Raw genomic sequence first — 27,540 nt, 5'->3', positions numbered from 1 at the left:
TGACCCCTTCCGGCAGACTCGGGCCCGTCCTCCCAGGCGGAAGCGGCCCCGCCCCCGCATTAAAAAAAAGAGCGGGTTGGCGGGAGTTGGCGGGCTGCTGTTGCTGAGGGGGTAGGTCCCGCTCCCGCGGGCCGGTTACTGGTGTGGGCGAGGGATGCCTGGGGGGGGCTGAGCTTAGTTTAGCTTGTCGCGGCCGCCCTCCCTCCTGGGAGGGGACTCCGAGGGGCAGGGGTGGGCCCGGGGTCTGTGGTCCCCCCCCCGGGTGGTGGGGGTGCCCACCCTTCCCCCGCCTTCAGCCTGTGCGCAGCCTCTTCTTCCCGCCCATCTCCTCAGGGCGGGGCTCGGGGGCGCTGCTCTGGGGGGTGACACGAAGTGTGTGGGGCTCTCCCTGCAGGGCGACAAGGCGCAGCAGCCATGCAGGCCTTTCTGAAAGGCCCGTCCGCCATCAGCACCAGAGCGCCGGCGTCCAAGGAGCGAGGCGCGGCTCCCGCCGCGGGAGGCAGCGGCGAGGGCAAGCGGCTCAAACCCATCCCTTGGGTGGAGAAATAGTAAGCGCCCTTCGGCGGGGGGCGGGAGTGGGGGGGGGGGGTCTGATCCGGAGCAGCTGCTGCGAGCGAAGGGCGTCCAGACTGCAGCAGGGCCGTGAGTGATTTCTGCCTGAGGGGGGTGGGGTGGAAGGGGCACCCGAAGTGTGCGTCGCAGAGTGTGTAGCCGCACTAGAGCGGCTGTATTGAGTATGGCGGAATGGAGCCATGAGGTAGCTGCATTTCTGGGGAGGGGAGGACTGGAAAAAAACTGGGACTCTGGTCTTATTCTTCCACTGACATTCATGGGAAAATCTTCCTCCGTGTAGAACTTAAATGGTGCTCTCCCCCCACCCCACCCCCACTCCCCATCAGTGTTGCAAGTTGAAAATTGAGCCCAGGTCTCTGTGCCTCTCAAATTTCCCTCAGAATGTAAATTACTAACTAGGTAGAATCCACCTTGCTTACCTGCAGGTGTATGTCTGTGCAGTGGTGATCGGGTAAAAGGTTTTCTCAGCGCCTTTGATGCACGGAGCAGTAAGGTGGGTTTTTTGTTTTTTGCATATGCACTCGTGTTACTCTGATCGTAACTGCATTTTATCAAGACACAAACTATTCAATGTTTTCTAATAAGATTTTGGCACCAGCCTTTCAAGTAGCAAAGCTGTTCTAGACTCTAAATTGTAGTTGTGCTTCGGAAAGTACTTCTGTTTACAGTATAGATAGACTGGCATCTTCCTGAGAAACTGGGTGACTTTAGCATTTTTGTGCAAGATATTACGCAGTTTAGAGGCATTGCACAAAATTGCCCAGTCACTCTGTTACAAAGCTTTTCATAATCTTTCTTCCCGCCCCCTCCCCCCCCCCCCCAAAAAAAACCCCAAAACCTATAAGGAAAACATTCTTTTTTGGGTGAAAGTGATATTGAGAATTTTTAGTAGATACTAAAATACACTTCACTGTGTTTTCATCTAGTCGTCCGAAGTGTGTGGATGAAGTTGCATTCCAAGAGGAAGTTGTTGCTGTGCTGAAAAAATCCTTAGAGGGAGCTGATGTGAGTGCAACAAAGACATTTAATCAATCATAGCATGTTCAAGAAATTCTGATGGTTCTGTAGCAGCAGAGAACTAGCTTTATGTGCTGCTGACTTATGAGTTTCGTACTCAGGGTGGTTACCAATAGCTTGCTGTAAAATTGGGAGAGCGTATCTAGTGGGGTGACAGTCCCAGCCCCACCATGCGCAGGGGAGGTTGCACTGAGAGGCTTGCTGTGTGAAAGGGGTCACCAATACAAAAAGTTTGAGAACCACTGAAGTAGAGTACGCTTTTAAAATTTGAGGATATCACCAAGCTGGGAGGGGTTGCAAGCACTTTGGAGCATGGATTTAAAGTTCAAAATGACATTGACAAATTGAAGAATTGATCTGAATTAAACAAGGTGAAATTCAATAAAGACAAATGCAAAATACTTCACTTAAGAAGGAAAAATCAAATGCACAACTACAAAATGGGGAATATCTGACTAAGTGGTAGGACTGCTGAAATGGATCTGGGAATTATAGTGGACCACAAACTGAGTATGAATGTCAATGTGATGCAGCTGCATAAAAGACTAATAGGATTCTGGGGTGTACTAACAGGATTGTTGTATGTAAGACACAGGAGGTAATTGTCCTGCTGTACTCAGCGCTGGTGAGGTGCCAGCTGGAAAGATGTGGATGAATTGGAAAGAGTCCAGAGGAGAGCAACAAAAATGATAAAAGGTTTAGAAAAGCTGACCTATGAGGAAAGGTTAAAAAAAGGGCATATTTAGTCTTAAGAAAAGAAGACTGAGGGGGGACCTGATAAGTCTTCCAGTATTACAAAGAGGATTGTGATCAATGTTTTCCATGTCCAGTGAAGACAGGACAAGAAGTAATGGTCTTAACCTACAGCAAGGGAGATTTAGGTTAGATATTAAGAAAAAACTTTCTAATTATGATGGCTTCTTGAGGTCCTTTCCAGCCCTACATTTCTGATTCTGTGTTTCTGACATTTCCAGCTTTCTAGCAATTCTAAAATCAGCATCTCTATTGTATAACTTGGAAGCTTTACTGATTGGTGCTCTCCCCTCAGTTTCTGTTGTCATAATCCTACAAGATTGGAAGAACCACAGCTACCTTGATGTTCTTACCTAGCTATAGTCTGTACTTTTGAATGTTAAACTTTGAAAATTTGCTGCAGAGGGAAAAACAGGGTTTTTTTTGTTTAAGTAAACTTTTATGAATGGACTTCTAATAATTTTTAATTTATTAATGCTTCTAAGGAAGGCTAAGTACAGTTTTACTAAAACCACTTAAATAGCAAAGGAAGCTTAAAGGTATTGACATCTTAGTGAAGTGTAGATATAAAATAAATTGTGAGAACGAGAGCAGTTCTTGAGGGTGTTTCTTTTAAAACACAAGTAGTTAAACAGAAGTAACTTGTAAGGTGCTGTGAAGAGTACTTTTAATTTGCATGTCTGTCGCATTGCTGGGGTTAGCTACAAAATGCTGTGATCTATATGAACAGTTGCCATTTTTCTTCTACCTGGTGTTTGAGGAAACAAGTAAAAGGAATATGAAAATGTAGCCAGCAGGGGGCTGTATGTCTGGGCTTTGGATCTGGGATAGTCTCCTCCTCCTCCTCCCCACACAGACAACCTTTTTCTGCCTTAGTGAAGTTCTAGATAAAGATCACTTAGAATTGAGAGGATAATTTCATTTTCATGATCCACTAATGATTCTGAACTGACTGACAGATATATTGGTTTGAAGTTGTCTTTTATGATGTGGACATATTCACTAGGAATTATACTGAATAAAATAAGTTTTCTGTATTTTTTTCAAAAAGGTTTTGAATGACTTTTCCCTTAGATGCTACTTGAATTGGCAATGTGGAGGGTGAAAGCTTTTATATCCCCTTTGTCTAGAATTCCATTCTTGGCCAATTTTATAAATATTTCTGAAATTATCAATTTAATCTGTCACACGTGACATCCTATTTTTTTAAAATAAATACATAAATTGTAAACTTTGTGATGCTTAATTTGTTTTACAATTGTGTAAAACCAGTGTAATAGATTAAAAAAGTATGTTCTTTAATACATGCCAGTAACTCAGGTCAGTATAGCTAATGCTCTTAAAATCTAGTAGCAATTCTACCATATTTTAATAACATTACAATTGTATTGAGTATATTTAGGACCTATTAATGTCAGTGAGAAATGAAATGCTTTCACTACTTGTTATAATAGTGATACTGCAGTGCATAATGTTACTTAGGTGGTGGTTGGGCAGTTCTATTTTGAGCAAAGCTATTTAAATATTTTATGGCTCTTTGACCAGCTAGGTTTCTGGGATTATGATCCTAGTACATCAGTGTTGAAAGGCTGAAGTATAACTCCTATTTATAGTTATAGGTTTTATATTTTGTTGTAGTTACACTGCTCAAAACCAGTAAACCATTAGAGGGCAAAATCATTTAAGTAGCTTTAGTTTAAGAATTAACACAACTTGGCAGTTCACATATCTAAAATAAGCAAAGATCTAACACTGCAATAAAAGACACTTCTGAATTATTTAAACCAAAGCCTGAGACTGCTGATGTTTGTTCCAGACTGGATCCCAGTGAATTTGGAGGTATGCCTCTCAAATGACTTTCCTGGCCACAAACGCCTGTTACTCTCTCCATCCCATGCTGCCAGTCAGTACTGCTATGTGGCGGATACCAAGAATAACTAGATCAGGAGTCCTTAAACTTAATGTGGACTATGTCTAAATAACAAAATGGTTTTGTAGGCCACTTCCCCTCCCATCTGCTGTCTCATAACATAATCTGTGGTAAAGTTGACTACTTCCCGGATATAAGGTGGTTTTTAGGTAATGCAAACTGGCGCCATGTGAATAGCCAGCACTTCATAGACCACCAGTGGTCCCTGAAGGCATTTGGGAGCTAAGTCAGACCCTCCCAGCAACCTCAGTTTATAATGACATGCAGAGGGCTGAGCCTAACTAGTTGTAGTGTATGAACTTTGTTTCTGTCTTCAAGGACTTGAGTAGTTTCTTTGTCATCATTGCAGTGCCTGGCGTGGGTAAGAATAAATAATGTAAACCATAATAATCTGGCATGCTCAGTGCTCTAACTGGGTCTCTGGAGGCTGCATATTAGAAGGCTCATTGTAGAGCTGCCGTTTCAGTTTTCATCTCCTCTTGTCCAGCTTTTGAGAATGTGCTGTGTGTCAAACTTCCTGAAACTGACTGAGGATTTGCATTATGATATGTAATTTGCCAGTAGTTGTAACAGTCCCATAATCCAGATAAGATGCCTACAGGTATCATAGCTTACTACTGGCAAGTGCTGAAACCTGCGTGGCTGGATCAGGTTACAGTTCTGCCAAAAATACTGCCACTACGTTATATAAAGGATTAGGATATACTTTGTAAGGCAGCAGTGTAAATGCTGGTGATAATTTTGATGTGAAACTGAAGCACAAACAGTCTAGAGTATGGATTTAGTGTATTTAAGTGGAATTAGTAAAACGTGGAATCTCATTAAAACTCTTACTAAAGCCTATTCACAGGACTAGCAGAGAGTGGATTAGTGATTTTTGGGTCAAATTACTGTGTATGTCTCCAACACAAAGGTCTGCAGTGTGTCTGACTGCCAATACAGTGCTCTTGTCTTCAGTCATTCACTTATGAGAACTAACACTCACAATGTTTCCCCTTCTCAGTACAATCCTAAAACATTCTGGAGGATGTTGACAATTATGGTAGATGATCAAATATATAAAAAGGGTGTTTAGTCTTAAATTTGACCTAAACTTAAGCTGTTAAACACAATACAATACACAATACAAACACTAAGTAATTATGTATAACCTTTGGATTCCGTCAAAGGCATAACTTCTAGACAGTCTCCCTTTTAGAGGAGACGAGGGTTTATATGTTTCACACTCAGTTTTATTTGTATAGAAAAATTTACTTTCTCTTTAAAAAAGCGTCCCCTCCTAAAAAGTTTTAACATGATGACATCTGAATTCAACCTATAAATTCAGTTCAGTGTTTTTCATATACACTTAAGCACTTGAAGCTTTATATAAATATCTATATTTAAATACATGGTTTTACTGTATGCAAATCTATTATAACAACATAGAACGCTTGATATGTACTTTAATTATGGGACTATCTAATCTATCTTTTAACAATTAAACATTTTACTTCTGTGGAATAGATGTCTTTTTTTTACAAAGCATCTATCTTTTTTAAAAAAATGTATTTGCGACTATAAATATCAAGTCTGACTGAGAAGCTCAGCCCTTTTTTGTTTGTTATGGGTTGGAAGGGACTCTTGTGTCCTAGGGCAAAAAAAAAAAATGCGTAAGTGCATAAAACAAGCAGCGCATGTACATTCCAGGTAGAGCCATTGCAAACCTCCCCCATGCTGTCATAGCAGTGTGCCTCAATCCTGACCTGAAGACACTGTATCCAAGTACCCTCACTCAGGAGGGTATCACTTTTTGATAGAACATGTGTTAGTATCATAAAATGCCAACTTGTTCACATATCCTTATCACTAATGGGTTGGCTTGTGTTCTTTTGACTGTTAGCTACAGTGCCTAATGACCTAGATGTTGAAAGCCTTTGTATTGCACAGGCATCCAGTCCCTTTTCTCTCGCTCTACTATTGAACTCCCAATAGAGCGTAAAGGGTGAAGTGACATTTCTATACATTAAATATTTTGAATTAATAACTTGTGCTGTAAAACATCCCTTTTCTGCTACTACAGCTTCCCAATCTCTTGTTTTATGGCCCACCTGGAACTGGAAAGACTTCCACTATTTTGGCATTAGCCAGAGAACTCTATGGGTAAGTTGGAATCTAACTGTATTTACTAAGTGTTCCAAAAGCTTGCCACCCTGTGACCCTTTTAGTCACTACCTGCTCCAATTTTTGTGGTGTTCTAGTCTATAAGAATCTAATATTGAGTTGAGCCTTCTCTTTGTTGCTTGTGTATTCCAAACTTGTATTTCTTGGTGATAACAGATTTCCCTCCTCACAATATTACATTTAACACTAAACCACTTAAGTAAAACATCTGATGCTATATTAAGGGAGAGAGCAGGGATGGGAGTTTTTGTGGTGTTCCATTTGTCTGGAAATCCTCCTCACCTTTGAAAGATTTTCTGATATCTGTGTACTTGTCTGTTACACCACTTTGTGTTCACACCAGGGTTTTTCTACTGTCTGATCATATCACTGGACTCTGACTATGCTGTCTATTGATGAAGCCTCAGTCAGTGCTGTGATTCAAATCATGCAACCATGCCCCTTCAGCAATGGTGAACCTAGGTGGTTTCTTCATTTTCTTTTCTGATTTAACATTCTTATAAACCCTAGTGAAACTGAAGATATTGTTTTTAATGTTTACACAAAGATAAACAAAAATCCTTAGTATTTGAACTTGTAGTGCATTTTATCTGTAGATCTCAATGCACTTAACAAAAATGGATAAATGTCATTCTTGCCATTATACTGTTGGGGAAACTAAGGTGCAGGCTGTGGCTTCCCTGGGAGTCTAAGGTAGAAATAGAACCCAGGTCTACTGATTCCCAGTCACTGGACCACAGTTGTCTTCCCTTCCCTACCTACCTCGTAGGGTGTTGTGAAACTTTTATTGAGCTAAACTCTTAATGGGGTGACTATGGGAAGGATCTGAGAGTGGGGAAGAGGAGGAGGGCAATTGCTCTTGACCACTTTTTAAAAACTTGTGATATAGTAGATAATACAGCATGTTCTATTCTTCCTTAAATTCTGTGTGCATTAATTGATTCCTTTTTTGTGGCTTTTGTGATTTTTTTTTTTTTTTTTTTGAAAGGGTTATAACTCAAGTTGCGGTGGGGGAGGTTTAGGTTGGATATTAGGAAAAACTTTTTCACTAGGGGGGTGGTGAAACACTGGAATGCGTTGCCTAGGGAGGTGGTGGAATCTCCTTCCTTAGAGGTTTTTAAGGTCAGGCTTGATAAAGCCCTGGCTGGGATGATTTAATTGGGGATGGGTCCTGCTTTTGAGCAGGGGGTTGGACTAGATACCTCCTGAGGTCCCTTCCAACCCTGATATTCTAGGATTCTAAAATAAGAGGCTTGGCTGACCTGCATTCAAATCTAATGCCACAGGAATCTTAGCTGGTTTGACTGCTTGTGTGAGTTGCATAGCATCTTTTGTTCTTCTTTTTACTTACCCAAATTCTGTAGTGTAGGAGGAGAAAGAACTACCAATCTAAATTAACACTAGGAAGAAAACTCCTAATTAGTATTCAAACTCCTCTCTGAAGCATAATGACAAGTTTCAGAGTAACAGCCGTGTTAGTCTGTGTGTATATATTGTCTTCTGCAGTTTCCACGGTATGCATCTGATGAAGTGAGCTGTAGCTCACCAAAGCTCATGCTCAAATGAATTGGTTAGTCTCGAAGGTGCCACAAGTACTCCTTTTCTTTTTTCTCTCTGAAGCGTAGATGTTTCAGGTTCTGCAACCTTACAACTGTTGATCGATCTTGGCTAAAATGGCCTGTTGTGACTGATGTCCTGTTTTAGCTGCACTTTCTGTATCAAATTAAGTCTTCTAGCAGCATAGCTCCTGGAAGCATGACAACTGCAGAGCACTGTTGGTGGCTGCAACAGAGGATTTTACAAGTTACTGTACAACTTGATTTACAGAATATTTGTGGAAATAGACATAGCACAGAAAAATCAAGTGTCCTTGACCTTGAATGCTCTCTCAATGTTTTTGCCTGGAGCAGTGGTGTGACTTCATGTTTCAATTTTTCCATAGTCTAGGGGACAAGGTACTTGGTATAAATAGGGCTTCTGTTTTCAGATTTTTGGGGTTTATTAGCAATTTGAGTTTTATGTAGATGTCCAAAAAGCACAGATCTCTTTGGGTCTCTTTATATATTCTGTAACGAACAACCTTTGTAATGATTCCTAGTGCACTTTAACATAGTACTGTTTCAAACTCCATTATGTTAAAGCGCACTAGGGAACCTTTAGTGCGCACCAGCAGGGTCTACACAGACTGACTAATGCGTAACACATTAGTGTGCTTTGGAAGTCACAACCCCAGTCCTCATTACTGCTGCATATAGATGAGACCTTAGACACAGATGATGGTTTCAGATGGTTTTTGGTGTTTACTGTGTAAACACAATTTCATATCTTATATTGGGGGAGTTTATTGGTGTTTGTTAAAACTGAAAATCAGAAGCCCTCTGTATAAACTAGACTATGGAATTCTAGACTTTTACAGGACCAGAATTTTAATGAACTCTTAACATAGGCTCTGCCGTTAGCAGGATAGTTACTGTAAAGCAGCATTAATAATACTACAGATTAAAATCCTCACAAACCTGAATGGTTACTGGATAATTTATAGATTCTAATGCCAGAAGAGACCACTGTGATCATCTAGTCTGACTTCCTGTATAACACAGGCCATAGAACTTCTTCTCCAAAATAATTGTTAGAGCATTCTCTTTAGAAGAACATCCAATCTTGATTTAAAAATTGTCAGTGATGGAAAATCCACCACAACCCTTGGTAAATTGTTCCTGTGATTACTCTCCCCATTAAAAATGTATACCTTATTTCCAGTCTGAGTTTGTCTAGCTTCAACTTCCAGCCATTAGATTGTGTTATACCTTTCTTTGCTGGATTGAAGAGCCTATTATTAAATATTTGTTCCCCATGTAGATGCTTAGACTGTAATCAAGTCACTTGCTTGTAATAAGGCATTACAAGTGTTAGAAGCTCATGTAACATGTTTTGAACTCTTCACAGACCTGAATTGTTCCGACAGAGAGTTCTTGAGTTAAATGCTTCTGATGAACGTGGAATACAAGTGATTCGAGAGAAAGTGAAGATATTTGCTCAGCTAACTGTGTCTGGAAGTCGTTCAGAGTAAGCAAGAGATCAAAGCCAACTATCTGATGGATTGTATTTCTCAATGAAGGGTGTCATAGATTCATTTAGGTTAATTTTAATTGCAGAGTTAAGCTTTGAGTCAGTATGGAATAACTGAAGTTAGAGCAAAACTGCAGGCCAAAGGGTCTTCCCCTTCTCATCCATGTGCAACTTGCTGTAAAGTCACTGGGGAGAATTTGTATGGATACCGGATGCAATTCCAAAAAATCTAGTCTTACACTGAATTACCAAATCTACATGTGACAGCAAATGTTGAATGAGTGAATAGCTAGTGTAGGAACAAATTTCATAGCTTGTGATTTTAAAAAAAAAAACACCCCACACCTCTATCTAGTGTCCATAACACAATGTGTATCATACAAAATCTCTATCAGTTGATAATTGGTTATGGAGATTCTGGGGCTAGGGAGAGGCCCATATGGATGAGGGAGCAGAAGAGTGATTAACTAGAGGTAACAGAAGCCCAAGACTAGCTGGAAGGAGAAATAGTCTCATCTCATGTACTGAGATAAACCTGCCATTCTAATTTCTAAATTTTAGAAGATCCTGCAGGGATTAAGGAAGCCTGCAAAAGAAGGAATTAATTGAAAGCATGAATAAGAATTTTAGCAGAGGAATCTTGCAGTGTTCTCAAGTGTAAGGCTTGGAGATAAGAAATGTGAAAATATTAATTGCCCTTCCTATAACTGCTAGTCCTTTGGCAAATGGTAGATAAGCAAAAGGTAATACATACCGCTTTACTTCTGCTCTTTTAATATTACCTATAGATAGTGGTAGTACTGTGCAACAAGCTTTGACTTTTAAATATTAATGCACATATACTTGAAAACAATGAACTCTGTTTTAATTGGATGATGGGCATTTATTTTTTTAGTGGTAAGGTTTGTCCTCCTTTTAAGATTGTGATCCTGGATGAAGCAGACTCTATGACTTCAGCAGCTCAGGCAGCCTTGAGACGCACTATGGAGAAAGAATCAAAAACGACACGTTTCTGCCTTATTTGTAATTACATCAGCAGGTTTGTGTGGTTTTCTTTGCCTTCCCAGGTTTTGTCTCTACTACTGCAAACTTATCTGTTTAACTTGTAGTTTGAGAGGAGTTAGCTCTCCAGCTGTGGAAATAAATAAAAGATCTAACAAATCTGAAGGGTTTGATCTGCAATTCATTTTTTATCACTAAGGTGTTACAATTTGAAACTCTATTTTGCTTTACTGCTCTAGTAATCTAAGCTGATAGATTCCTGAGGAGTTCTCTACATAGACTCATCAATATTTTTTCCTTCCTCCTTTCTTCTAGGATAATTGAACCTTTAACATCTCGATGCTCCAAATTCCGTTTCAAGCCCCTGACAGATAAAATCCAACAGCAGAGACTACTGGCTGTTTCCGAAAAGGAAAATGTGAAAGTTAGCAATGAGGTAGTTTTATGGTCACTTATAGGTTCATTGCTTTATCGGGTCGTCATAATTACATTGCAGTGAAAGGAGTAAATAGGCATTACCCATGCCCATTTTGCTTGGTTATAGCTATTACTAAACATAGTATATGAGCTAATTTTAGTATTATCCTAACTACACACATGGGGTAACGGTTTCAATGACCAAGGCCGGAGAAAAGTCTGTCAGAACAAGGATTAGAACAGTCTGAGTTTCTGGTTCTATGCTCAGTCCACTAAAGTGAAGCCATGTTACAACCTAGAATTGTCACAATATCAATATGAAGTTGTTAACTTTAAATAGAAAATACAGGATGAATGCATATTGATGAATACATCCCAGGTTTCACTTATTATTCAAGCTTTGTGTTTCCCCTGTGAATTTTTTTATACTAGCTAACATAGGTGACATCCAGAGAATTACTACTACTCCTATCTGACTTATAGCTCCACTATACTAGGTTTAGAAACATCCATAAACTTGCTTCAAAATGAAAACCCTCTGAATTCACTTAAATTAATGCAGAACTATAACTTTAGAATATAAAGAACAAATTACCTGGTATAATGAGCACTCTTTCCTCAACAGTAGTTTTCTGCTCAAGGTGACTCTACAGCCAGCTGATGTCATGCTTGTTACATCCTTGTATTGAAGCAAATGTTGGTTAAGGTGAACATGTCTGGAATAGATAATGGATTTGATTTGACTACTCTGGGGGAGTGTGTGCAGCAGGGAATGTGCTTCAACACATGCAAGTGAAGACTAAACCTTACTGTTGTGCCCATGAGTAACCATTAGGTATAATTTCTTTGCACTGAGTGGAAAATTCAGTCCTCTTGTGCGGCAGCTCCCTTATACCTGAGAGATGGGTTAGGGCATGGGAGGAGACTAGTCTGAGACATGTGTTAAGCATGATCCCTACAATGCAAATGAAGTGTTTAATTGTCCATTACCCTCTTTGCCCTTGCTTCAGCTACAAGACAGGAGTAACTTGCAGGGTGCTCAGCCCTCTGTTCATTAATACAAGATCAGGTTTTCCTGATCATTGCTTTCTACTGTGAGCTTATTTTCACAGCATTCTGCTTACCTTACATGCAAAGTGCAGGATCGATCCTGGAGTGCATCCTTGTTACAGCTTCTAATATAAATGCAGTGTATGCACATACATCTCTGGTATTTATATGAAATGTTAAAGGTTGCTTTGTGACTTCCTGCATACTACTTTGTCTGCAGCCTTGGGCATCACGTGATATTTTTTTAAATCACTTTTGCCCACAAAGTGTACTCGATTTTTAACTAACAAAATATAATTTGTCATTTTTCTCACTATTCCTCAGGCAGTATCTTGTCTTGTTAAAGTGTCAGAAGGAGACTTAAGAAAAGCAATCACATTTCTTCAAAGTGCTACTCGATTAACAGGTGGGAAAGAGATCTCGGAGAAGGTTGTCACCGAAATTGCAGGGGTAGGCTATCATGATACATGATTTTGCTTAGTTTCTCCTGTGACATTGTGGTTATGGTCAGAAAAGTGACTATGTAAACATTTCATACTCTTACTCAATACATCCCTTCCCTAAATCTGTTCAGCCACTTCACGATTTCAGTAACTGATTTTTACTCCAATTTGTTCCTTATGTAAGATACTATACTTAATATTGAAAATTAATTTTCAATTCTTAGTCTACAGTTGTCAAATGACAAGTACCTGCATTTAGCAGTAAACTCAGCGATATTGTACAAACAGAAAAATTAAGTATTTTCACTTGGTAAGACTTGTAAGTTTAGATTTTTACTGTTAAATTATTAAAACTGAATTTTTAAATACAAATTACTTTAATCAATTATGCACTTTATTTTTTGCACATCATTTAGGTTGGGCATTTGAACAGATAATTGCACTTTCAGGTTCTCATGCACTAGCACAGTGCTGCAAAGTTTGGTTTGGAAATACTGCAGGGGAATGGCTCAAAGAACCATTCTAGTTCTTGTTTAACTTACACAAGCTGACTGTGTCCCTGTAAGTACCTGTGTGGCTTTTTGTTTGTAGCAATTTAAGTTTTCTCTAGGATTACTAGCTAGGGAATGCTGACGGGAACAGTAGAAACTTGAGGGAAGACCAAATTACTAAAATTTCAGTATGAAAGTGTTGCTATGGCAAAATAACACTTATCTCCTCAAGCAAGAATAAGAGCAGAGAGGAGCTGAGAAGTGAATAGGATATTCATATTGGACACTTGGTATTTGAATTATATGTGCTACCCTCCTAGCACAATTTCACTAGCCCTTCTGGAGCCATGCATTTTTGCCTTTTGAGAGGAAGGGAACAGAACTGCTTTCCAGGCATGTTTTTCAAGTCAAGTTTAAATAAATCTTTTTTTCCCTCCAGTCAACTTCATAGAAGATAATTAGTTTTTTATATCTCTAGCTATGCAAAAATGGCTGAACTTGCACTTTCAAAATACCATCCAGTTGAAATTGAAGAACCTGAAAATCAAATATTGTAATGATAGGGAAAGACCCTCCAATTAATGTTTGTGCTCTTGTGAGCATAAAGCTTCAGTTTCAACATAATCTGCTAAAAATCAGAGGAACCTAATTTGCATCTAGGTAGTATAGTTAAGATCTTGCTCCTATGTTACCGTTGCAGACTAGTGGTAGCCTTGGTACTGGAGACTTTCAAAGAAATTCCATGAGTGAAGAAAACAGTTTGCGGCTTCAGGCTGCAGGAATAATGTGTCCAAAGAAAAAGCTAATAGTGCTTTCTGAGTTAAATGACTGACTTAATCTGTTGTAACAGTTCTCCTCTCTTCTGATTTGCTGATTGATCTAGTTGCTTCAGGCTAATTTTAATTGCTTGTTTTCACATATCCATGCTGCTTAATATGGTAGAAACTAATTTGGTGTTCCAAACCATAGGACCCTGGAAAAATATATCAAGACTGATCCATTTGTTAAAGTAGGTGCCCCACGTAGTCACACTAAAATAGCTTGGTATCATTCACAGTTCCTAATATCAAGAACAAAATACTAATATCAATGCATACTTCTCCCCATCTCATATGATCTTAATATCAAACCTATTTGTTTGCTCAACCTTTGCCTGGGAGAAGCTGGTGGGGAAGCATGTTATCTATGTAGGGACAGTTCTGGAAACTAGCTGTAGTGTTTGAGTCTATACTTACCTGTTCTGGTGGTGAACTGGGGTCATGGCATAGTCAGCAGTTAACTTTTAAACTCTAAGTTGTAAATGCACCCAGACACCTGGACAGTATGTGCATGCTTTGTATATGTCACTTCTGTTGTAGGTTGTCCCTAAGGAAACAATTGATGGACTACTATCTGCCTGTCAAAGTGGCTCTTTTGAAAAACTGGAAACTGTAGCAAAGGTAGAGTTGCTCGCATGTCTTCTCTCATTCTTTAGTGTGAATTCAAAACAATTGAAGTGTGGGGTTTTGGTTTTAAAATGATATGCTGTTGGCTCTGAGCTAGCTGTAGTGGATAAACTTTAATAGCACTCCTGTTAGCAGGTTGAAATTGAAGACTATTTGCTGAGGCCAATTTATGGTGCAAATGTAATACAAGCTTCCTGACCTTAATCAGTCAAGTGACCTAAGCCTTGATCTGAAGGAGAGCACTTCTTTAAGGTGACAAGAAATTTTTCCCTGCTAACTTGACCATGGACTTCTGAGTTAAACTGACAATATATGAAGGTGTCCTGCTCAGTTGTGGAGAATAAGAATTTTTGTGAGGCAAACTCAGCTCTTCTTGGATCTCCTGTGAGACCACTGTCTGCTGAAGACTGTGTTACCAAAATGGGTAATGGTTTGAAGTGTCCCGAGCCTTTGTTTCCCAGAAGCTGGGAATGGGCAATGGAATGGATCACTTGTTCTTTTCATTCCCTCTGATGCACCTGGTGTTGGCCACTGTCTGAAGACAGGATACTGGGCTAGATGGACCTTTGATCTGACCCAATATGGCTGTTCTTATGTCCAATCTATGATTTCAGCAAATTCATCTTCTACTGATCACCACCAACACTTTTTTTAGACCTCACTATTTCATTCATATTGTCTAGAAATAGTATTCAGTGTGTACCACAAGAAATGCTGGGTGTAAATGTCTAATCTGTGGAGAGTGCCTTCAGTTTTCATTTTCTCTGTGGAACACTGTGGGTAAGCCTAGCTGGCAAACTGTAGTGAATACACTTCACTAGAAGAAAAAAAACTATCTGTATATAGGTTAAGATTAAAAAAATCTAACTCTGCTAGGTCATATATTTTTAAAGTAAATTTTAGTTCCCCAGCACTTCGTTGGGGTAGAAGTCACATTTAAAGGGGACCCAGTCACTAGGCAGTCCATGATCTGGAGAGGAGGAGGGTGTATCATAGGACTGGCAGTGGTATGAGCGGGGAGTCCCCTTTTCTCTCAGGAGGGGCAGTGTAGGTAAACCCACTGCACTCTTACCAGGGTCCTCTAGGGTGGTGGTGGCATGGCCTCCCACAACAGTGAGGCTTGTCATTAACAACCCTTAGAGATGCATGGAACAGTTTTTTTTTTCTTCTAGAGATATGGGAGCTAGTGCAAATATCACTGCACTGGTTAAGCACTGTCGATATTTTTCTAAGCTTCCTTTATCACCATAAGTTTTAGAACTTAGTTTGTAATGAAATTGGATTGACATAATCATGTGACTCCAGGACATGGCACTCTAGGCATGGCCCTGTAATGCCTATGTCTTAATCAGGCCCTGATTTGATCTGTTGCAATATTTCAATGTGGTAGTACCATCCTCCAAATTCTAAATATTACAGATTTGTTTAAATATCTAGTACTTAAAGTATAGTTATTTATAACTTACCATATACAGCAAAACAAGACTGCCCCTCTCCTGTTTGATCCAGAAACTACTACTCCTACTTGCTTGGCTGCATGAAACACTGCTCAGCACCCTTTCTTGCCACCCTGTGACAATATTTATGTATTAGATATGGCACAGACAATAGCCTCCTTACTAAAAACAGTGCTTTTTATGAAGTTAAGAAATGTTAAGGAAGCTTTGCAAAACTCTACTTGCCCACGACAAGTGATGTTATGTTGATTGAGTAAACTACAGGGTTTTTTATAAATATGAAATAAACTCTTCTGTCTTGGTTGGTAAAGTTCATGACTATTTGACAGCTTGGTTTAAGGACCTTTTTCTTGAAAACTTGCACTTTATTGAATCAACAGGAGTTTATGTATCTCCCTAACAGAAGTCACAGCTTCAAAGTGGTCTTAATGACTTGATAGTGTCACTTTCAATATTACTCACCCCCACCCACATGTTGATTACTACTACTTAAAAGCTTTAAATTCAGACTACTGCTACCTTGTTTCCATTCCTTCTTCCCTGTTACAGAATCTGATAAATGAAGGGTATGCTGTTGCTCAGCTTATAAACCAACTTCATGATGATATTGTTGAGAGAGAGGATCTCCCTGACCAGCAGAAATCTGTTATTGCAGAGAAGCTTGCTGTAAGTCTCCATTAACTTGACTTCATCTGTTAGTGCAGCAGTTAACTAGTACTGGTGCTCCCTACCCATGCTTCTTTCCCCTGCCCCTCCCCCAAAATACTTACCTCTGGCTTGATCCTGTGTGCACCACAGCTGTTTGGGTCTCATTCCCTATCATGTTCTACATGTATACCATTAGTCTGGAGCTTGCCAAATTGCATTAGGCTGAAAAGAAGTTGAGGTACTGGTTAATGTGGATGAATTCTTAATTTGGTCAAATGGGTACATTTCCCTAAAAAGCGTGGGGTGAGGCATTGGTGCATTTAGATGCATTGAGATGCATTGAGAGGATATAAATGTTCAAATTAGGTAGACATCTCTAAAGGAATGTAAATGAACAGGAGACTTTCCTGTGTTATGGCAACTTGAGATCTTGTGCCCCTTCTTGATTATAAAAAGGTTAAACTACTTCTGATGAGACAAATATTGAGCTAATCACTTCTTGAAATATATCTCGATAAATAAGAGATCAAGGTAAAGGATGTCTTTTAAACTTTGTTGATTTGGACCAAATGCCTCTTCCCTTGGGTTGATTAACTCCTGTGTCAGTTCCCTGGAAACTACATAAGTTGCGGCTTGCTCTCTTGCATAACAGGGAACCCTGCATGAGTTCATGGCCGCACAGCAGCCTGAGTGCCACGCAGGTGTTCAGGGAAGCTACCCAGCCAGGACTTGCTGGGGGAGGGGCACCCTTCCCCAGACCCAAGCACCTATGCTGCAGTGCTCAGAGCTGCTGTGACGGGGAGAGGTGCTTCTCCCCACCAGCCCAGGTGCTGTTGTAGGGGGGGGGAGCAGTCTCTCGCCACTGTAGCCCCAGGGTAGCTTGAACCCCAAACCCCTCAGCCCCACCCCACCACATGAATTTTGTGCACCAATATGGAGGTGATGTGACACATCACCTCTATATTGGTGCACATAACAAAACTCATTCCACATGTGTGTGGGGAAAAATTAGAGGGAACACTGGCTCAAAGTACTGTGTTCCCCTTGCTATGGTCAATGATGCAGCACCTGTGGAGGTGTGGGGACTGTAGCTCCCTGGTACTGTTAATTGGAATCCCAGAATTTGAGTTAACTTTTTAAAGTTCTTTGCTGTAAGAGGGAGGAAAAGTGCTGAGGTTCTTGACATCTTCCACCACAGATCTCAAACCTTTACAAATTAAAAGTTGTTTCTCAACACTACTGATAGAGATAGGCACCATCTTTCTACAGTTGAGGACAGATAGTGGGCACTCAGAACTGAGGCATAGAGACAAAGATGAGATGCCAAAGATCAGTCTGCAGAGCTGTAATTCAAACCCAGATTTCATAATTCCCGGTTGAATGTTCTAATTCAATCTCATTTCCTTATTCAGATGCATTTATTTAAACAAACTTTGTGAACTAGAACTACAACTTCCTAAAATGGACTAAAGGTGGTGTTTGGACCAAAAAGGAAATGACAGATAAGCTGTTTAATCAATATGGCATATGTATGGAGGTGTGCTTGCTAAATTCAGTGAGGATTGTTACAGAACTGTTGTAAGTGCTAGCAGCTAACTCGTATCTTATGAGTAGTCACTGTTCATGGGCTGAAGTTGCAGGGTTCATGGAGAATCCCTTGAGTTCAGTTCCTTGTAGAGAAGGGGGAGACAGACATGTACCAGGAACCCTAACTGTTTCGCATATCCATTGCTCATCAATACAGAAGCATGTTCCCAATCACATCGATCCTGATCTGCATATCTGTCGTTTGCAGTACTGTAAATTGCAAACAATGGATATGCCAACCGATGTGAATCGGAACATGTTCCCCTATTGATGAGGGACTGATCTGCCACAGATATGGGTAGTCTGTGGCCCACCCACTTAACATCCAGGCCCACCCTCCTGGAATCCTAGCTCTGCTCCTGACCCAGCGCTTGCCCCACACCACCTGCCCAGTGCTCCAGATGGGGCTTGCCCAGCTCTGGTGCTCCAGCTGTGGAGCGGGGTCAGGGGCTTGCCCCACTCTGCTTGCCTGGACCTCCTGTGAGGGAGTGGGGTTGGGGCAAGGGCGCTTCCAAGCCCCCAACCCTGCTCCCTGGCTGGAGCAGAGCAAGTGCTGGGTGGGCATGCAGGGGTGCACATTTTACATGGCCCCCCCATTTTTCCAGGAGCCCCTGGCCTGAGTGTCTATCTCTCCCCTCCCCCCCACCTGCTGGAGGGGGAGGAGAGGCTGCCAGATCGCTCTCCCATCATTGCCTGCCCACGTAAGTGTCCCCTCCTGCCTACCCCACTGCTGTACCAATGGGTCCCTGGTATACGTTGTTTCGGTATCCATGACCCTTTTCAAGAACACCAGCTACTGTATACTAATGTTAACAACAATGAAGCAGAGAACATGGAAACATTCCCAAGAAGATGCATGTAACTTCTGTGACCATTGTTGCCTACATGATGGGATGGTGCAGGAAACAGAGCCGCAGCTCCACTTCAAGCTACAAATCTTCACGAATCTCAGTAGAAATGTCAGTTCTCAGCAGGAAAACTTATCTGACTCTTTGCAATAGCTACTCCCTCTCCAACTTAATCAGTTTCAAAGCACTGAACCTCTTTCCAATTTAATGGGATTGTTTATAACTTGTCTCTATTTGCAGGAGGTAGACAAATGCTTGACGGATGGTGCAGACGAGTACTTGCAATTGATCAGTCTCTGTGCTGTTGTGATGCAGCAGCTAACTCAGAATGGCTAGTTCTTCAGGGAGAAATTGTGCCAGCTGAATTTCTCACTTCTGATCTTCTGAGTGATTTATTGATGTTGCTGTTCTCTCAACTGCAATCTGTACATCTATTTTTGTGGTTTTGTAATAATAATATTGACTGCCAAACAACTGAAAAAATCATTTTAGGAACCAAACACTTGCTATTTTGATATAATCACTGCTTCACACTTGTAGCTATACCCCATCATTCATAGGGCTTGAAAGACACAGCTGGATGAAGAATGAGCAAGGGCTGCATGCCACTAATTGAGTTCTAGTATGTGCTGTCCCCTCATAGTGGTGGGGGTCTTGGAAATTTAACTATCATAGCAGCTAAAGATGCAGTAGGGTGTTAATTACATCAGTCACTGCATTCTACTATGCAGACTGCTAAAATGTTACTTAAGCTGTTTGTCAACAGTGACAGGAACAACTGTCTAGTTTTAACCTGTACTAAGACAACTACCCCTTCTATTTTTTTTAAACAAATCTGTTGTGTATGGGTGTAAATCCTGCAACCTGAGGGGGAACAGATGCCCCTTAATAGTTGGAGACACCTACCCCTTGAAAACATAACTCTGTGGGGTGAAATTATACATTTTCTTGTATAAAATACTTTTAATATTAAAATTTCTAACCCTTATGAACTCCTTACATGCTTCTTTGTTACATATTTAACAGCCTTGAGACTGCCTAAAAGTAGCTTATATAGATCAGTGGTTCTCAAACTTTCTTTTTGCAGACTACTTAATATTTCCAAATGTTTGTACTGTTAGCTAACTCTTGTAAAGTGCTTTAGATAAAAGTGCTCCATAAAAGTTATACAAATAAAAGCACACAACTCACTTTAATAGCAGTAGTCTTACATTTCTAATGTGACATGCCCTCTCTCCCCTGCTGCAGAGCTGAGACTGGGAAGGAAGGAGGGTCTCCCCTTGGAGCTGGGGGAAGTTGCAGCCCTGCACATCCAAAATTCCCCCCCACCCTCTTATTCTACCTACTCTCTTGTTCCTTCCAAGGCCACCACTACTTGTGTGAGGGGCTCCACTAATTAGGTGGCTTTTCATTCTCTTGTGTGGTTGCTCAGGTGTGTACCTTAAAAGGAACTACACCCAGGCCACCTGAATGGAGCTTATGGACACTGGTTGTCTATGGACCACAGTTTGAGTACTTCTGGTCTGTGAATACCTTTTTAAAAGAAATGAAAGCTTTTCCTTAAGTGCATGGGTGTGTATACTAAGTCTTTCAATGGTGTACAAAATTTATTCTGGAGTATGGGCTGGATATTTAAAAGTATGCAAGTACCTAAAGATGCAGCTAGGTGACTAGTAGGATTTTCAGAAACATTTGGCTCCTATAAAACCTCCCATCAGACTATTTTCAACATTGAGCAAAATTTTGTTACACTACTTTTACATGTAGAATCCCTCCATATTTTGATTTCAGTAGCCAAATAGGCTATTGTTTTAAGCTGCTACTTTACCTTAATTGTCTTATACAGTGTTTTTAGCTGTTAGTCCCAGGATGGTTGAGACATAAGGGGGAGGAGGAAATATCTTCTTAGATGAACTTTTCTGGTGAGATGTGCTTGTGAGGTTATACAGAGCTCTTGCTCAGCTAATCACTGCAACACTTGCAAGTTCAATGTCCACATGGCTGAGTCTGCAGCTTCTCACCTTGCTGTATACTTTCCCCTTCCCTGTACAGTTCTACAGCCAGAGGGCCTACATTAGTCCCTGCTTCTTTGAGCAGGTGGAGAGTAAGTTGCACATTTACCCAGAAGCAGCCCATAGCTCTTTAAGGGGACTTGAGGCTGTAACAAACCCCAATTCCACAGAAAGGACAACAGCTCTAGGTAATGCCAAACAACTTTGTGGTCTTCATAAAGTGTCACTAGCAATGCAGCAACAAGGAATAAGATTCCCATATTGTGATTACAATCACCTTCTTGCTTACTGACTGCTCAAGCAGTCATTTGACTATATAGGGCAGTGGTAGAGTAAGTTAAGAGTAATAATGCTAGTTTTATTCAATATGCCTCTTAAAGAAACATTCAAAACAGGTTCTCAAACTCCACTGCAGTACCTTCTGACAAGATAGACCCCAGGAGTGGGGAACTGAAGTCTGAGCCCAGCTGCTCCCAGGCAAGGGGAGCTGCAATCCTGAGCCCTGCAACTAAGGGCTGAAGTCCTCAGCCTTTGGCTCTAGGAACCTCATCACAATCTGGGGCCTACAGACCACATAAGGGGTTCATAAAGGTTGTCATTGCTGGAGACCCATGGTTTACAACATGGTGGCTACAGCCTAAGATTTCCAAAGGGGTATGTACCTCCATTTGCAATTTGGAGGTCCATAAATGAAAGATTTAAAACCACAAGCACTTGTCTGGACTAGGTTTTTTTAGTACCAGTTTTACATTGTAGCTGCACATTTGCAAAGCCCTACACTTAACAGATGGCTCTATTACAAGATATTTAAATTTGAGATTAAAAGCCATACCTATGTAAGCTATTTTAGTGTGATGCACTCTAATAAGCATTTGCAGATGTACAAATTAACTGCATGAGGCAGAGAAGGAAAAGCTTAGGACTTACCCATAGGCAGTGGAGCTCTTCCCCAGTGGGGAAAAAAAACTAGTCTTTAGAATGTTTAGCTACTTACTAGCAAGTAATTTAAAGAAAAGAAAAAGCTTTAACCTGATTCTCAGGCTACTTATGGAGCCCTCTAGTAGCTGCAGAAAGGAAGGTTAGGGTAACCAGCATTGGTGATTATACTCAAATGCAAAACTTAGGCTGATCTTATTTCTCCTCCCAACACTAGAAATCTGATCAAAATGATTACCTCCACTCAATGACAGACACTGTCAGTCAAAAACTTTTACACTTTGAAAGTGAATATAGAAGTATTTTATTTAACATTCAAACTTCATTAAGACATGTGCAATATGGCAATTTTACTGGGTTTAACCCAAACTAAGACCAATAGTATGATTGCTTGCTTGCTGGGGCTTAACAGGGTCCAGATCACACTTACCACTAATTAAATACTTTATTGAATAAATACATACCAAACAAAAACACATTTTAATACTCTTTATAAAAAAGTAGATATTTTAAAGGCCTTTCCAATTCAATCTAAAGTATAAGTAAAACATACAATAAAGGAAGGTATGCTAGTTTAACATAATTGGCTGATTTTATACAGCACTTATATCTTTTAGTCCATAAGTAAATTATCAAATGATAAAGAACATCTAATACAACCACTTCTACTGAACTAGGAAATAAATTTCTAATGAAGAAAAAATTTACAGACCCCATGACTTTCCACCCAACCCCAACAGTCTAACCCTAAAGTGGATAAAGCCAATGGCTTTCCCCACAAGAGCTCACGACAAAATGTCGTTTTGCTTATCAAAAATCTGTATTTCAGATCTGTTATGAGCATTGAGACAAGATTCAATATATCCCCAAAGAAAGAAGCACAATGCACGTTGTGAATCGCCTATTCAGCAACAGCGAGCACTGCATTCAAAAAGCTCTCATCCCAGGGATTAAATGAGATCAGCCACATTCATTGGCATCTCCTCCACTGTAGTATTGTAGAAAGTCTCAATATCCCGAAGAATTCTTTTGTCCTCTTCAGTAACAAAGTTTATAGCCACACCTTTCCTGCCAAAACGACCACCTCGTCCAATTCTGCACAGAACAGAAGACTTTTTTAAAATGTGTTTTTCTAAACGATACCCTCCTATAGGAATTTGAGAGACATTTTACGGCCAGTATTATATAGGACAACAGACTAGATTATCACAATGGTCCCTTCTGGCCTTATCTGCCAAAGGCCAGTTTATCCTTATTTACAGTACTAGATACTACTCAGTGGTATTTGGCTAAGAAAAATGAGCAGTTAGTGCCAACCTTAAGAAATATCCAACCTATAGAGAGCAGTAGAGAAAGATTACTGTTGTGCTGCAAAATAATCTCAGTGTAGCTCTTCTTGGTGTTGTGATATGAACTGCAAAATCATTTCAACCCACCCACTCTTGCACCTTTGAAAATGGCTAGCAATGAGACTTACATCCAGCCACCCTCATCCATTTCCCAAGCATGGGCAGAGCTTGATCAGCCTAGCACAGGTAAAATGTTCAAGAATGCTAAAAAATATCAAAGTCAGCAACAGATGTACTCCAATTACATTCTGTAATGCAGAACAATAAATGTTCATATTTCATTGTGAAAACAAGTATTTTTAATTTAAGATGCTGTTTTCAGTGGGAAAACTTATCAGTTTGACAAGGAAACCCAACCTAAACATCACTGCTTTTGTATACCAGTTTTAGGTAAGACACTGATTACACCACCACATTAGTTTGAGTGAGTTGACAGCCCACCACAGTTCTGCCTTCCTTCATGGAAAACTGGACAATGTGAAACACCTTTTCTGTAAAAGCTAAAATACACAAGAATGGCTCATGACAAAACTTAAAGTGAATAATCATGACAAAAGAAAACAAATATATAAATACCAACTCGCTCTTTATTCAAACAGTGTGCCGCTTACGAATCCACGTCCTAAATTAGGTCAACGCCGTTTCTGAGCACCATCTTGTGTCATCAACTGCTGCTATCGACTCCTGTATTTTTTTACATCAAGTAACAGAGTACAATTTACTTCATTTAAGGACAAAGCCACTAGAAGTATTTAACTAAAGGTAGGGAAACAAAACTGAAATTGCTACCAGAAAAAAAAACCACAGAAGAAAGAATCCCACTGTAGAGGAACCACCAAGAAATAAACAATGAAGGCACAAAACATAGCACAATTAGACCTCGGAAGTCAACATATTCTTACTATACCAGCTGAAGTTGCTAATATGGAAGCCTACTAGCTGAACAGCAGCAGCAACTCAGGAAAAATTAGCTATGGCCTAAAGCCATAAGATGTGGTGGACAATCTTTTCTAACTGCAGTGTTCATGCCAAGTCTAGTTCCTGATTTTTGGCAATATCCGAGACTCCACAAGATATACTGCAGGAGGTACTAATTCAGCAGCAGATGCCAATTGGACTACACTTCAGCAATGAATGTATCAGGTAACAATGCTAAGACGGACTAAGACATCTAAGTTTTCCCACTGCTTTGTTTCATTGACTAACCAAGAAGCTCTGCCCCTCCCCCATTTCAGAAATGTTGTGGAAACAGCTGTACCAGTCAGTGCTTAGTGTTTGATATTTTAGATAGGTATGCCCTTCTTGGAATGGCTGGATACACACACTATTCCAGTTCTCCTCCCCCCCCCCCCCCCACCAAGTGGAATAAGAAAACCCAGAGCAGTGGGTGGGTTTGTCCAAGTTATGCAGATAGAAATATGTACAAAATAGGACGCAAGTTCTTGTGATTTAGTCTGAAGCAGTGAAAAATGGGAGAAACATTCAACGATGTAACACTGCAGCAACTAACCTGTGAATGTAGTTTTCACGATTGGTCGGCAGGTCATAATTTATAACCAACGAAACCTGTTGCACATCAATGCCACGAGCCTGGAAGCCAATACAGACTCTTTAATACAAGCCCACATATTTTAGAGAAAGAAATTTACTCCTTGTTTTGTTGACCACATTATAGTGATGAACTACAACCGTGTAGTAGCCCATAGTGGAGTGTAGTCTTTACTCTTCCAAGAGCTTAAGTGGTTCGGTTACAATAACCTTCACCAAGTCAAGAAGCTTTTGGCAGCAAGTGTGAACATGCTAAACTAAAACACTGGGGAGGTGCAGTATTAAGGTAATTGGATGTTGGGGGGCATGGATCAGTGTTCACATCGCACTACCAATCAGTAACCCAGCCCAAGCTGGGGAAGCTAATGGTCCAACCAGTGGACTGAATTCGGTGATGAATTCTGGTCACATGCCACCTGAAGCACATTGCGCATATGCTAAGAAGATTGGATAGTTACCAACAAGTCAGTAGTGATCAAGACCCGGCTTGATCCTGATCTAAACTCTCTCATGATAACATCTCGTTCCTTCTGGTCCATGTCACCATGCTGGAGAAATCAAAAATGAGAACTTTTTACAATCTCAATATTCCAGAACAGAGAAAAAAAAAATCTGTTTTCTTATTTTAACGTGTATGAGACCAAGCGTCCCCATCTGCTATGGGATCAAGGCAGGCAGGGATAGTATGAAACATTTTGCTTTGAGCAGGGGGAACGACAATACAGCACTTCACAGCTACATTGTAACTTAACCTGCTTCTCGCTTTAGTTCTAGGCACCAAAAACTGGGGCTGTTTAGAGTTTCTGAATCCATCTATTTCAACACTTCTTTAGTGGGAACGATTCTATCATTGCACAACTGAAGTGGAGATATATAAAGCAGTCCCTACAAGGTCACAAGCATGAGATGTCTTAGATAAAACGAAGAATCAACTCTCACCAGAGCAGAGACCGTGAAGTCCCTTGCATGCATTTTTTCTGTAAGCCAATCCACTTTTCTCCTTGTATTCAGGAAAATAACAGCCTGTGTAATGGTCAGTGTCTCATACAAGTCACAGAGAGTATCCAGCTTCCATTCCTAAATGAATTTGCACATATTTAGGGAAAAGTGCCAGGTAATTCAATTTGTATTATCTAACAAGTTCAGTTACTAAGAAAAATCTAAATATGGGAGGGCAAGAACTACAAAAAACCCCCATAAAATTAACATTTCAGTATCTAAGATTATGTAGCTACAACATGAAAAATAAGCATTACATGCATGTTTCCATGTAGATTATTGCACCAAATCTTAAGACATAGGACACTGGACATTAAGAAAGAGGTCCACCCAAGTCATTTTGGATCTAGTGCATATTTATTCTTCTTCTTATGTGTACTCTGCTAGCATTACTACAAAAACCAAGGCCCAGCCCTGGTTTCTGTAATTTTAGCACAGTGCTTGAACAAGAAGGTGGAAAGACAAGAGATCTTCTAAATACTTCCAGCCAAAGGAAATAAAGTTAGTACCTACCTCTCTTTCAACATTAATATAGAATTGTTTGATGCCCTCAAGGGTCAATTCTTCTTTCTTCACCAGAATACGTATAGGATCTCTCATGAACTTTTTGGTCACTTCCAAGACATCCATAGGCATTGTGGCTGACAGCAATACAACCTAAGAGATACAATTTTAGAAGCATTTTCTTACACTACAAATTGAGAAGAAAACACCAATATTCAGGTACTGTACTAACCCTAATGAGACCAACACCACCAACATCCAAGAGAGCAGTTTGTGCAGTGAGCACTCAAAAGCAGAGAGACCACAGTTAAATATGATCATCAATTGATAAATATTGAAATTAATCTCACACTGGTAAGTGAAGACAGATTACAAGTACGAGACCAAGCGTCCCTGTCCACTGTGGGATCAAGGCAGACAGGAATAGTATGAAACAATTTATTTGAGCAGGGGGGGGAACGACAATACAGCACTTGACAGCTACATTGTAACTTATCCTGCATTTCTAACAAGCTATTCATTTTAGTTATAACTAAATTCTGATTTTACCTGAATATTTGTGCTTAACTTTTGAAAAATTTCATAGATTTGATCTTTAAATCCACGGCTCAACATTTCGTCTGCTTCATCCAAGACAAACATCTTGATCCATTTAGGTGCTAGGAGAAAGGGAGAAGTGTTTCATAAACTATGCTAAGGACAACGTTTAGTGTATCTGAAATGGCTGTGAATCACTACCTCATCCTTGAGGGGAGTGATCAGTATAAACTTTTATCATCATTTTTAAGTCAGTCCCGAAAGATGGTAAAACATCACTTCACTCTCCTTTAAGTTTCACACCCTGTAAGTTATGTATCCAATGTAAAGTTTCAAACATCCTTAACTTCTCCCCAAACTGGTGAACAGTAATATTTTAAATGGAATGTTCATGTATATATCTATTGCCTTTAATATGTATTTCTTCCACAATTATTTATTTACTTGGGAAGTTGAAACCCAGAAATTACAAAGCCTGCTTTCTGTATTGTCAGTTGAAACCATCAAGAAGCTTCCACCTGTGAACAGACTGGTTGCTGAAGAAATTAAACTAAATTCAGTACTTACAAAGATATCGTCTGTTTAACATATCAAACACCCGACCTGGAGTTCCAACCACAATATGTGGAGCCTCAGCCTGAAGCTTCTGCATCTCATTACGAACATTTGTGCCACCAATACAAGCATGGCAAGTTGCACCCATATAGTCTCCAAGAGCCAAAATTACCTTTTGTATCTAAAATAAAAATCCTTAAGTCAGTA

At 40.2% G+C, this 27,540-nt stretch overlaps 2 protein-coding genes and 4 non-coding genes across 18 annotated transcripts in view; 1 reads left to right on the top strand and 5 right to left on the bottom strand.

The window, feature by feature from the left end:
* On the top strand, positions 1-27,540 carry RFC4 (replication factor C subunit 4). Of its 4 annotated transcripts, none has more exons than XM_073359249.2 (11): positions 2-111; positions 395-548; positions 1,500-1,578; positions 6,336-6,415; positions 9,383-9,502; positions 10,401-10,544; positions 10,823-10,943; positions 12,299-12,424; positions 14,267-14,347; positions 16,360-16,476; positions 27,273-27,540. In XM_073359249.2, exons 2-11 carry the CDS (start codon positions 415-417, stop codon positions 27,300-27,302), a joined length of 1,032 nt encoding a protein of 343 aa, XP_073215350.1. In that variant the 5' UTR covers positions 2-111; positions 395-414; the 3' UTR covers positions 27,303-27,540. The 4 variants fall into 4 exon arrangements, with proteins under 4 accessions (XP_073215353.1, XP_073215352.1, XP_073215350.1 ...); XM_073359246.2 differs by lacking the exon at positions 27,273-27,540 and adding an exon at positions 19,134-26,900; XM_073359252.2 differs by lacking the exons at positions 10,401-10,544; positions 27,273-27,540 and adding an exon at positions 19,134-26,900 and having other exon boundaries at positions 1-111.
* EIF4A2 (eukaryotic translation initiation factor 4A2) overlaps positions 2,550-27,540 on the bottom strand; it is a 28,243-nt gene continuing 3,252 nt past the window's right edge. For 3 of the 10 annotated variants that reach the window (XM_073359235.1, XM_073359242.1, XM_073359243.1), the window contains 8 exons: positions 27,346-27,514; positions 26,791-26,900; positions 26,251-26,394; positions 25,678-25,815; positions 25,197-25,286; positions 24,701-24,780; positions 11,520-11,640; positions 8,058-8,218 (listed from right to left, as the gene is read on the bottom strand). In XM_073359235.1, the coding sequence (XP_073215336.1) occupies positions 8,105-8,218; positions 11,520-11,640; positions 24,701-24,780; positions 25,197-25,286; positions 25,678-25,815; positions 26,251-26,394; positions 26,791-26,900; positions 27,346-27,514 (966 nt within the window). In that variant the 3' untranslated portion in view covers positions 8,058-8,104. Of the gene's footprint in view, positions 3,092-8,057; positions 10,638-11,519; positions 11,641-22,128; positions 22,937-23,766; positions 23,875-24,700; positions 24,781-25,196; positions 25,287-25,677; positions 25,816-26,250; positions 26,395-26,790; positions 26,901-27,345; positions 27,515-27,540 lie in introns of those variants that run through there. The other 7 variants (XM_073359236.2, XM_073359238.2, XM_073359244.2 and 4 more) reach the window with 7 other exon arrangements.
* LOC140917806 (small nucleolar RNA SNORA63) lies at positions 25,369-25,496 on the bottom strand. The gene has a single exon (XR_012160998.1). It is a non-coding gene; the product is annotated as a small nucleolar RNA SNORA63 (small nucleolar RNA).
* On the bottom strand, positions 26,012-26,192 carry LOC140917830 (small nucleolar RNA SNORA81). The gene has a single exon (XR_012161020.1). It is a non-coding gene; the product is annotated as a small nucleolar RNA SNORA81 (small nucleolar RNA).
* Positions 26,615-26,744, bottom strand: LOC140917807 (small nucleolar RNA SNORA63). Its single transcript, XR_012160999.2, has one exon. It is a non-coding gene; the product is annotated as a small nucleolar RNA SNORA63 (small nucleolar RNA).
* LOC140917833 (small nucleolar RNA SNORD2) lies at positions 26,994-27,064 on the bottom strand. Its single transcript, XR_012161023.1, has one exon. It is a non-coding gene; the product is annotated as a small nucleolar RNA SNORD2 (small nucleolar RNA).

This window comes from Lepidochelys kempii, chromosome 9 (genome assembly GCF_965140285.1).
Source record: "Lepidochelys kempii isolate rLepKem1 chromosome 9, rLepKem1.hap1, whole genome shotgun sequence".
In the NCBI taxonomy this organism is placed as follows: Eukaryota; Metazoa; Chordata; order Testudines; family Cheloniidae; genus Lepidochelys; species Lepidochelys kempii.
The sequence above is the reverse complement of the archived record's forward strand: the minus strand, read 5'-3'. Positions and strand labels throughout refer to the sequence as shown.

What these genes read in the sequence shown, in the direction of transcription:
- RFC4 (XM_073359246.2), top strand. Translation starts at nt 415, where the DNA reads ATGCAGGCCTTTCTGAAAGGCCCGTCCGCCATCAGCACCAGAGCGCCG. An exon ending in ATTTGTAATTACATCAGCAG is followed by an intron (nt 10,545 to 10,822) that starts GTTTGTGTGGTT and finishes CCTTTCTTCTAG; the next exon opens with GATAATTGAACCTTTAACAT. An exon ending in TTGTCACCGAAATTGCAGGG is followed by an intron (nt 12,425 to 14,266) that starts GTAGGCTATCAT and finishes CTTCTGTTGTAG; the next exon opens with GTTGTCCCTAAGGAAACAAT.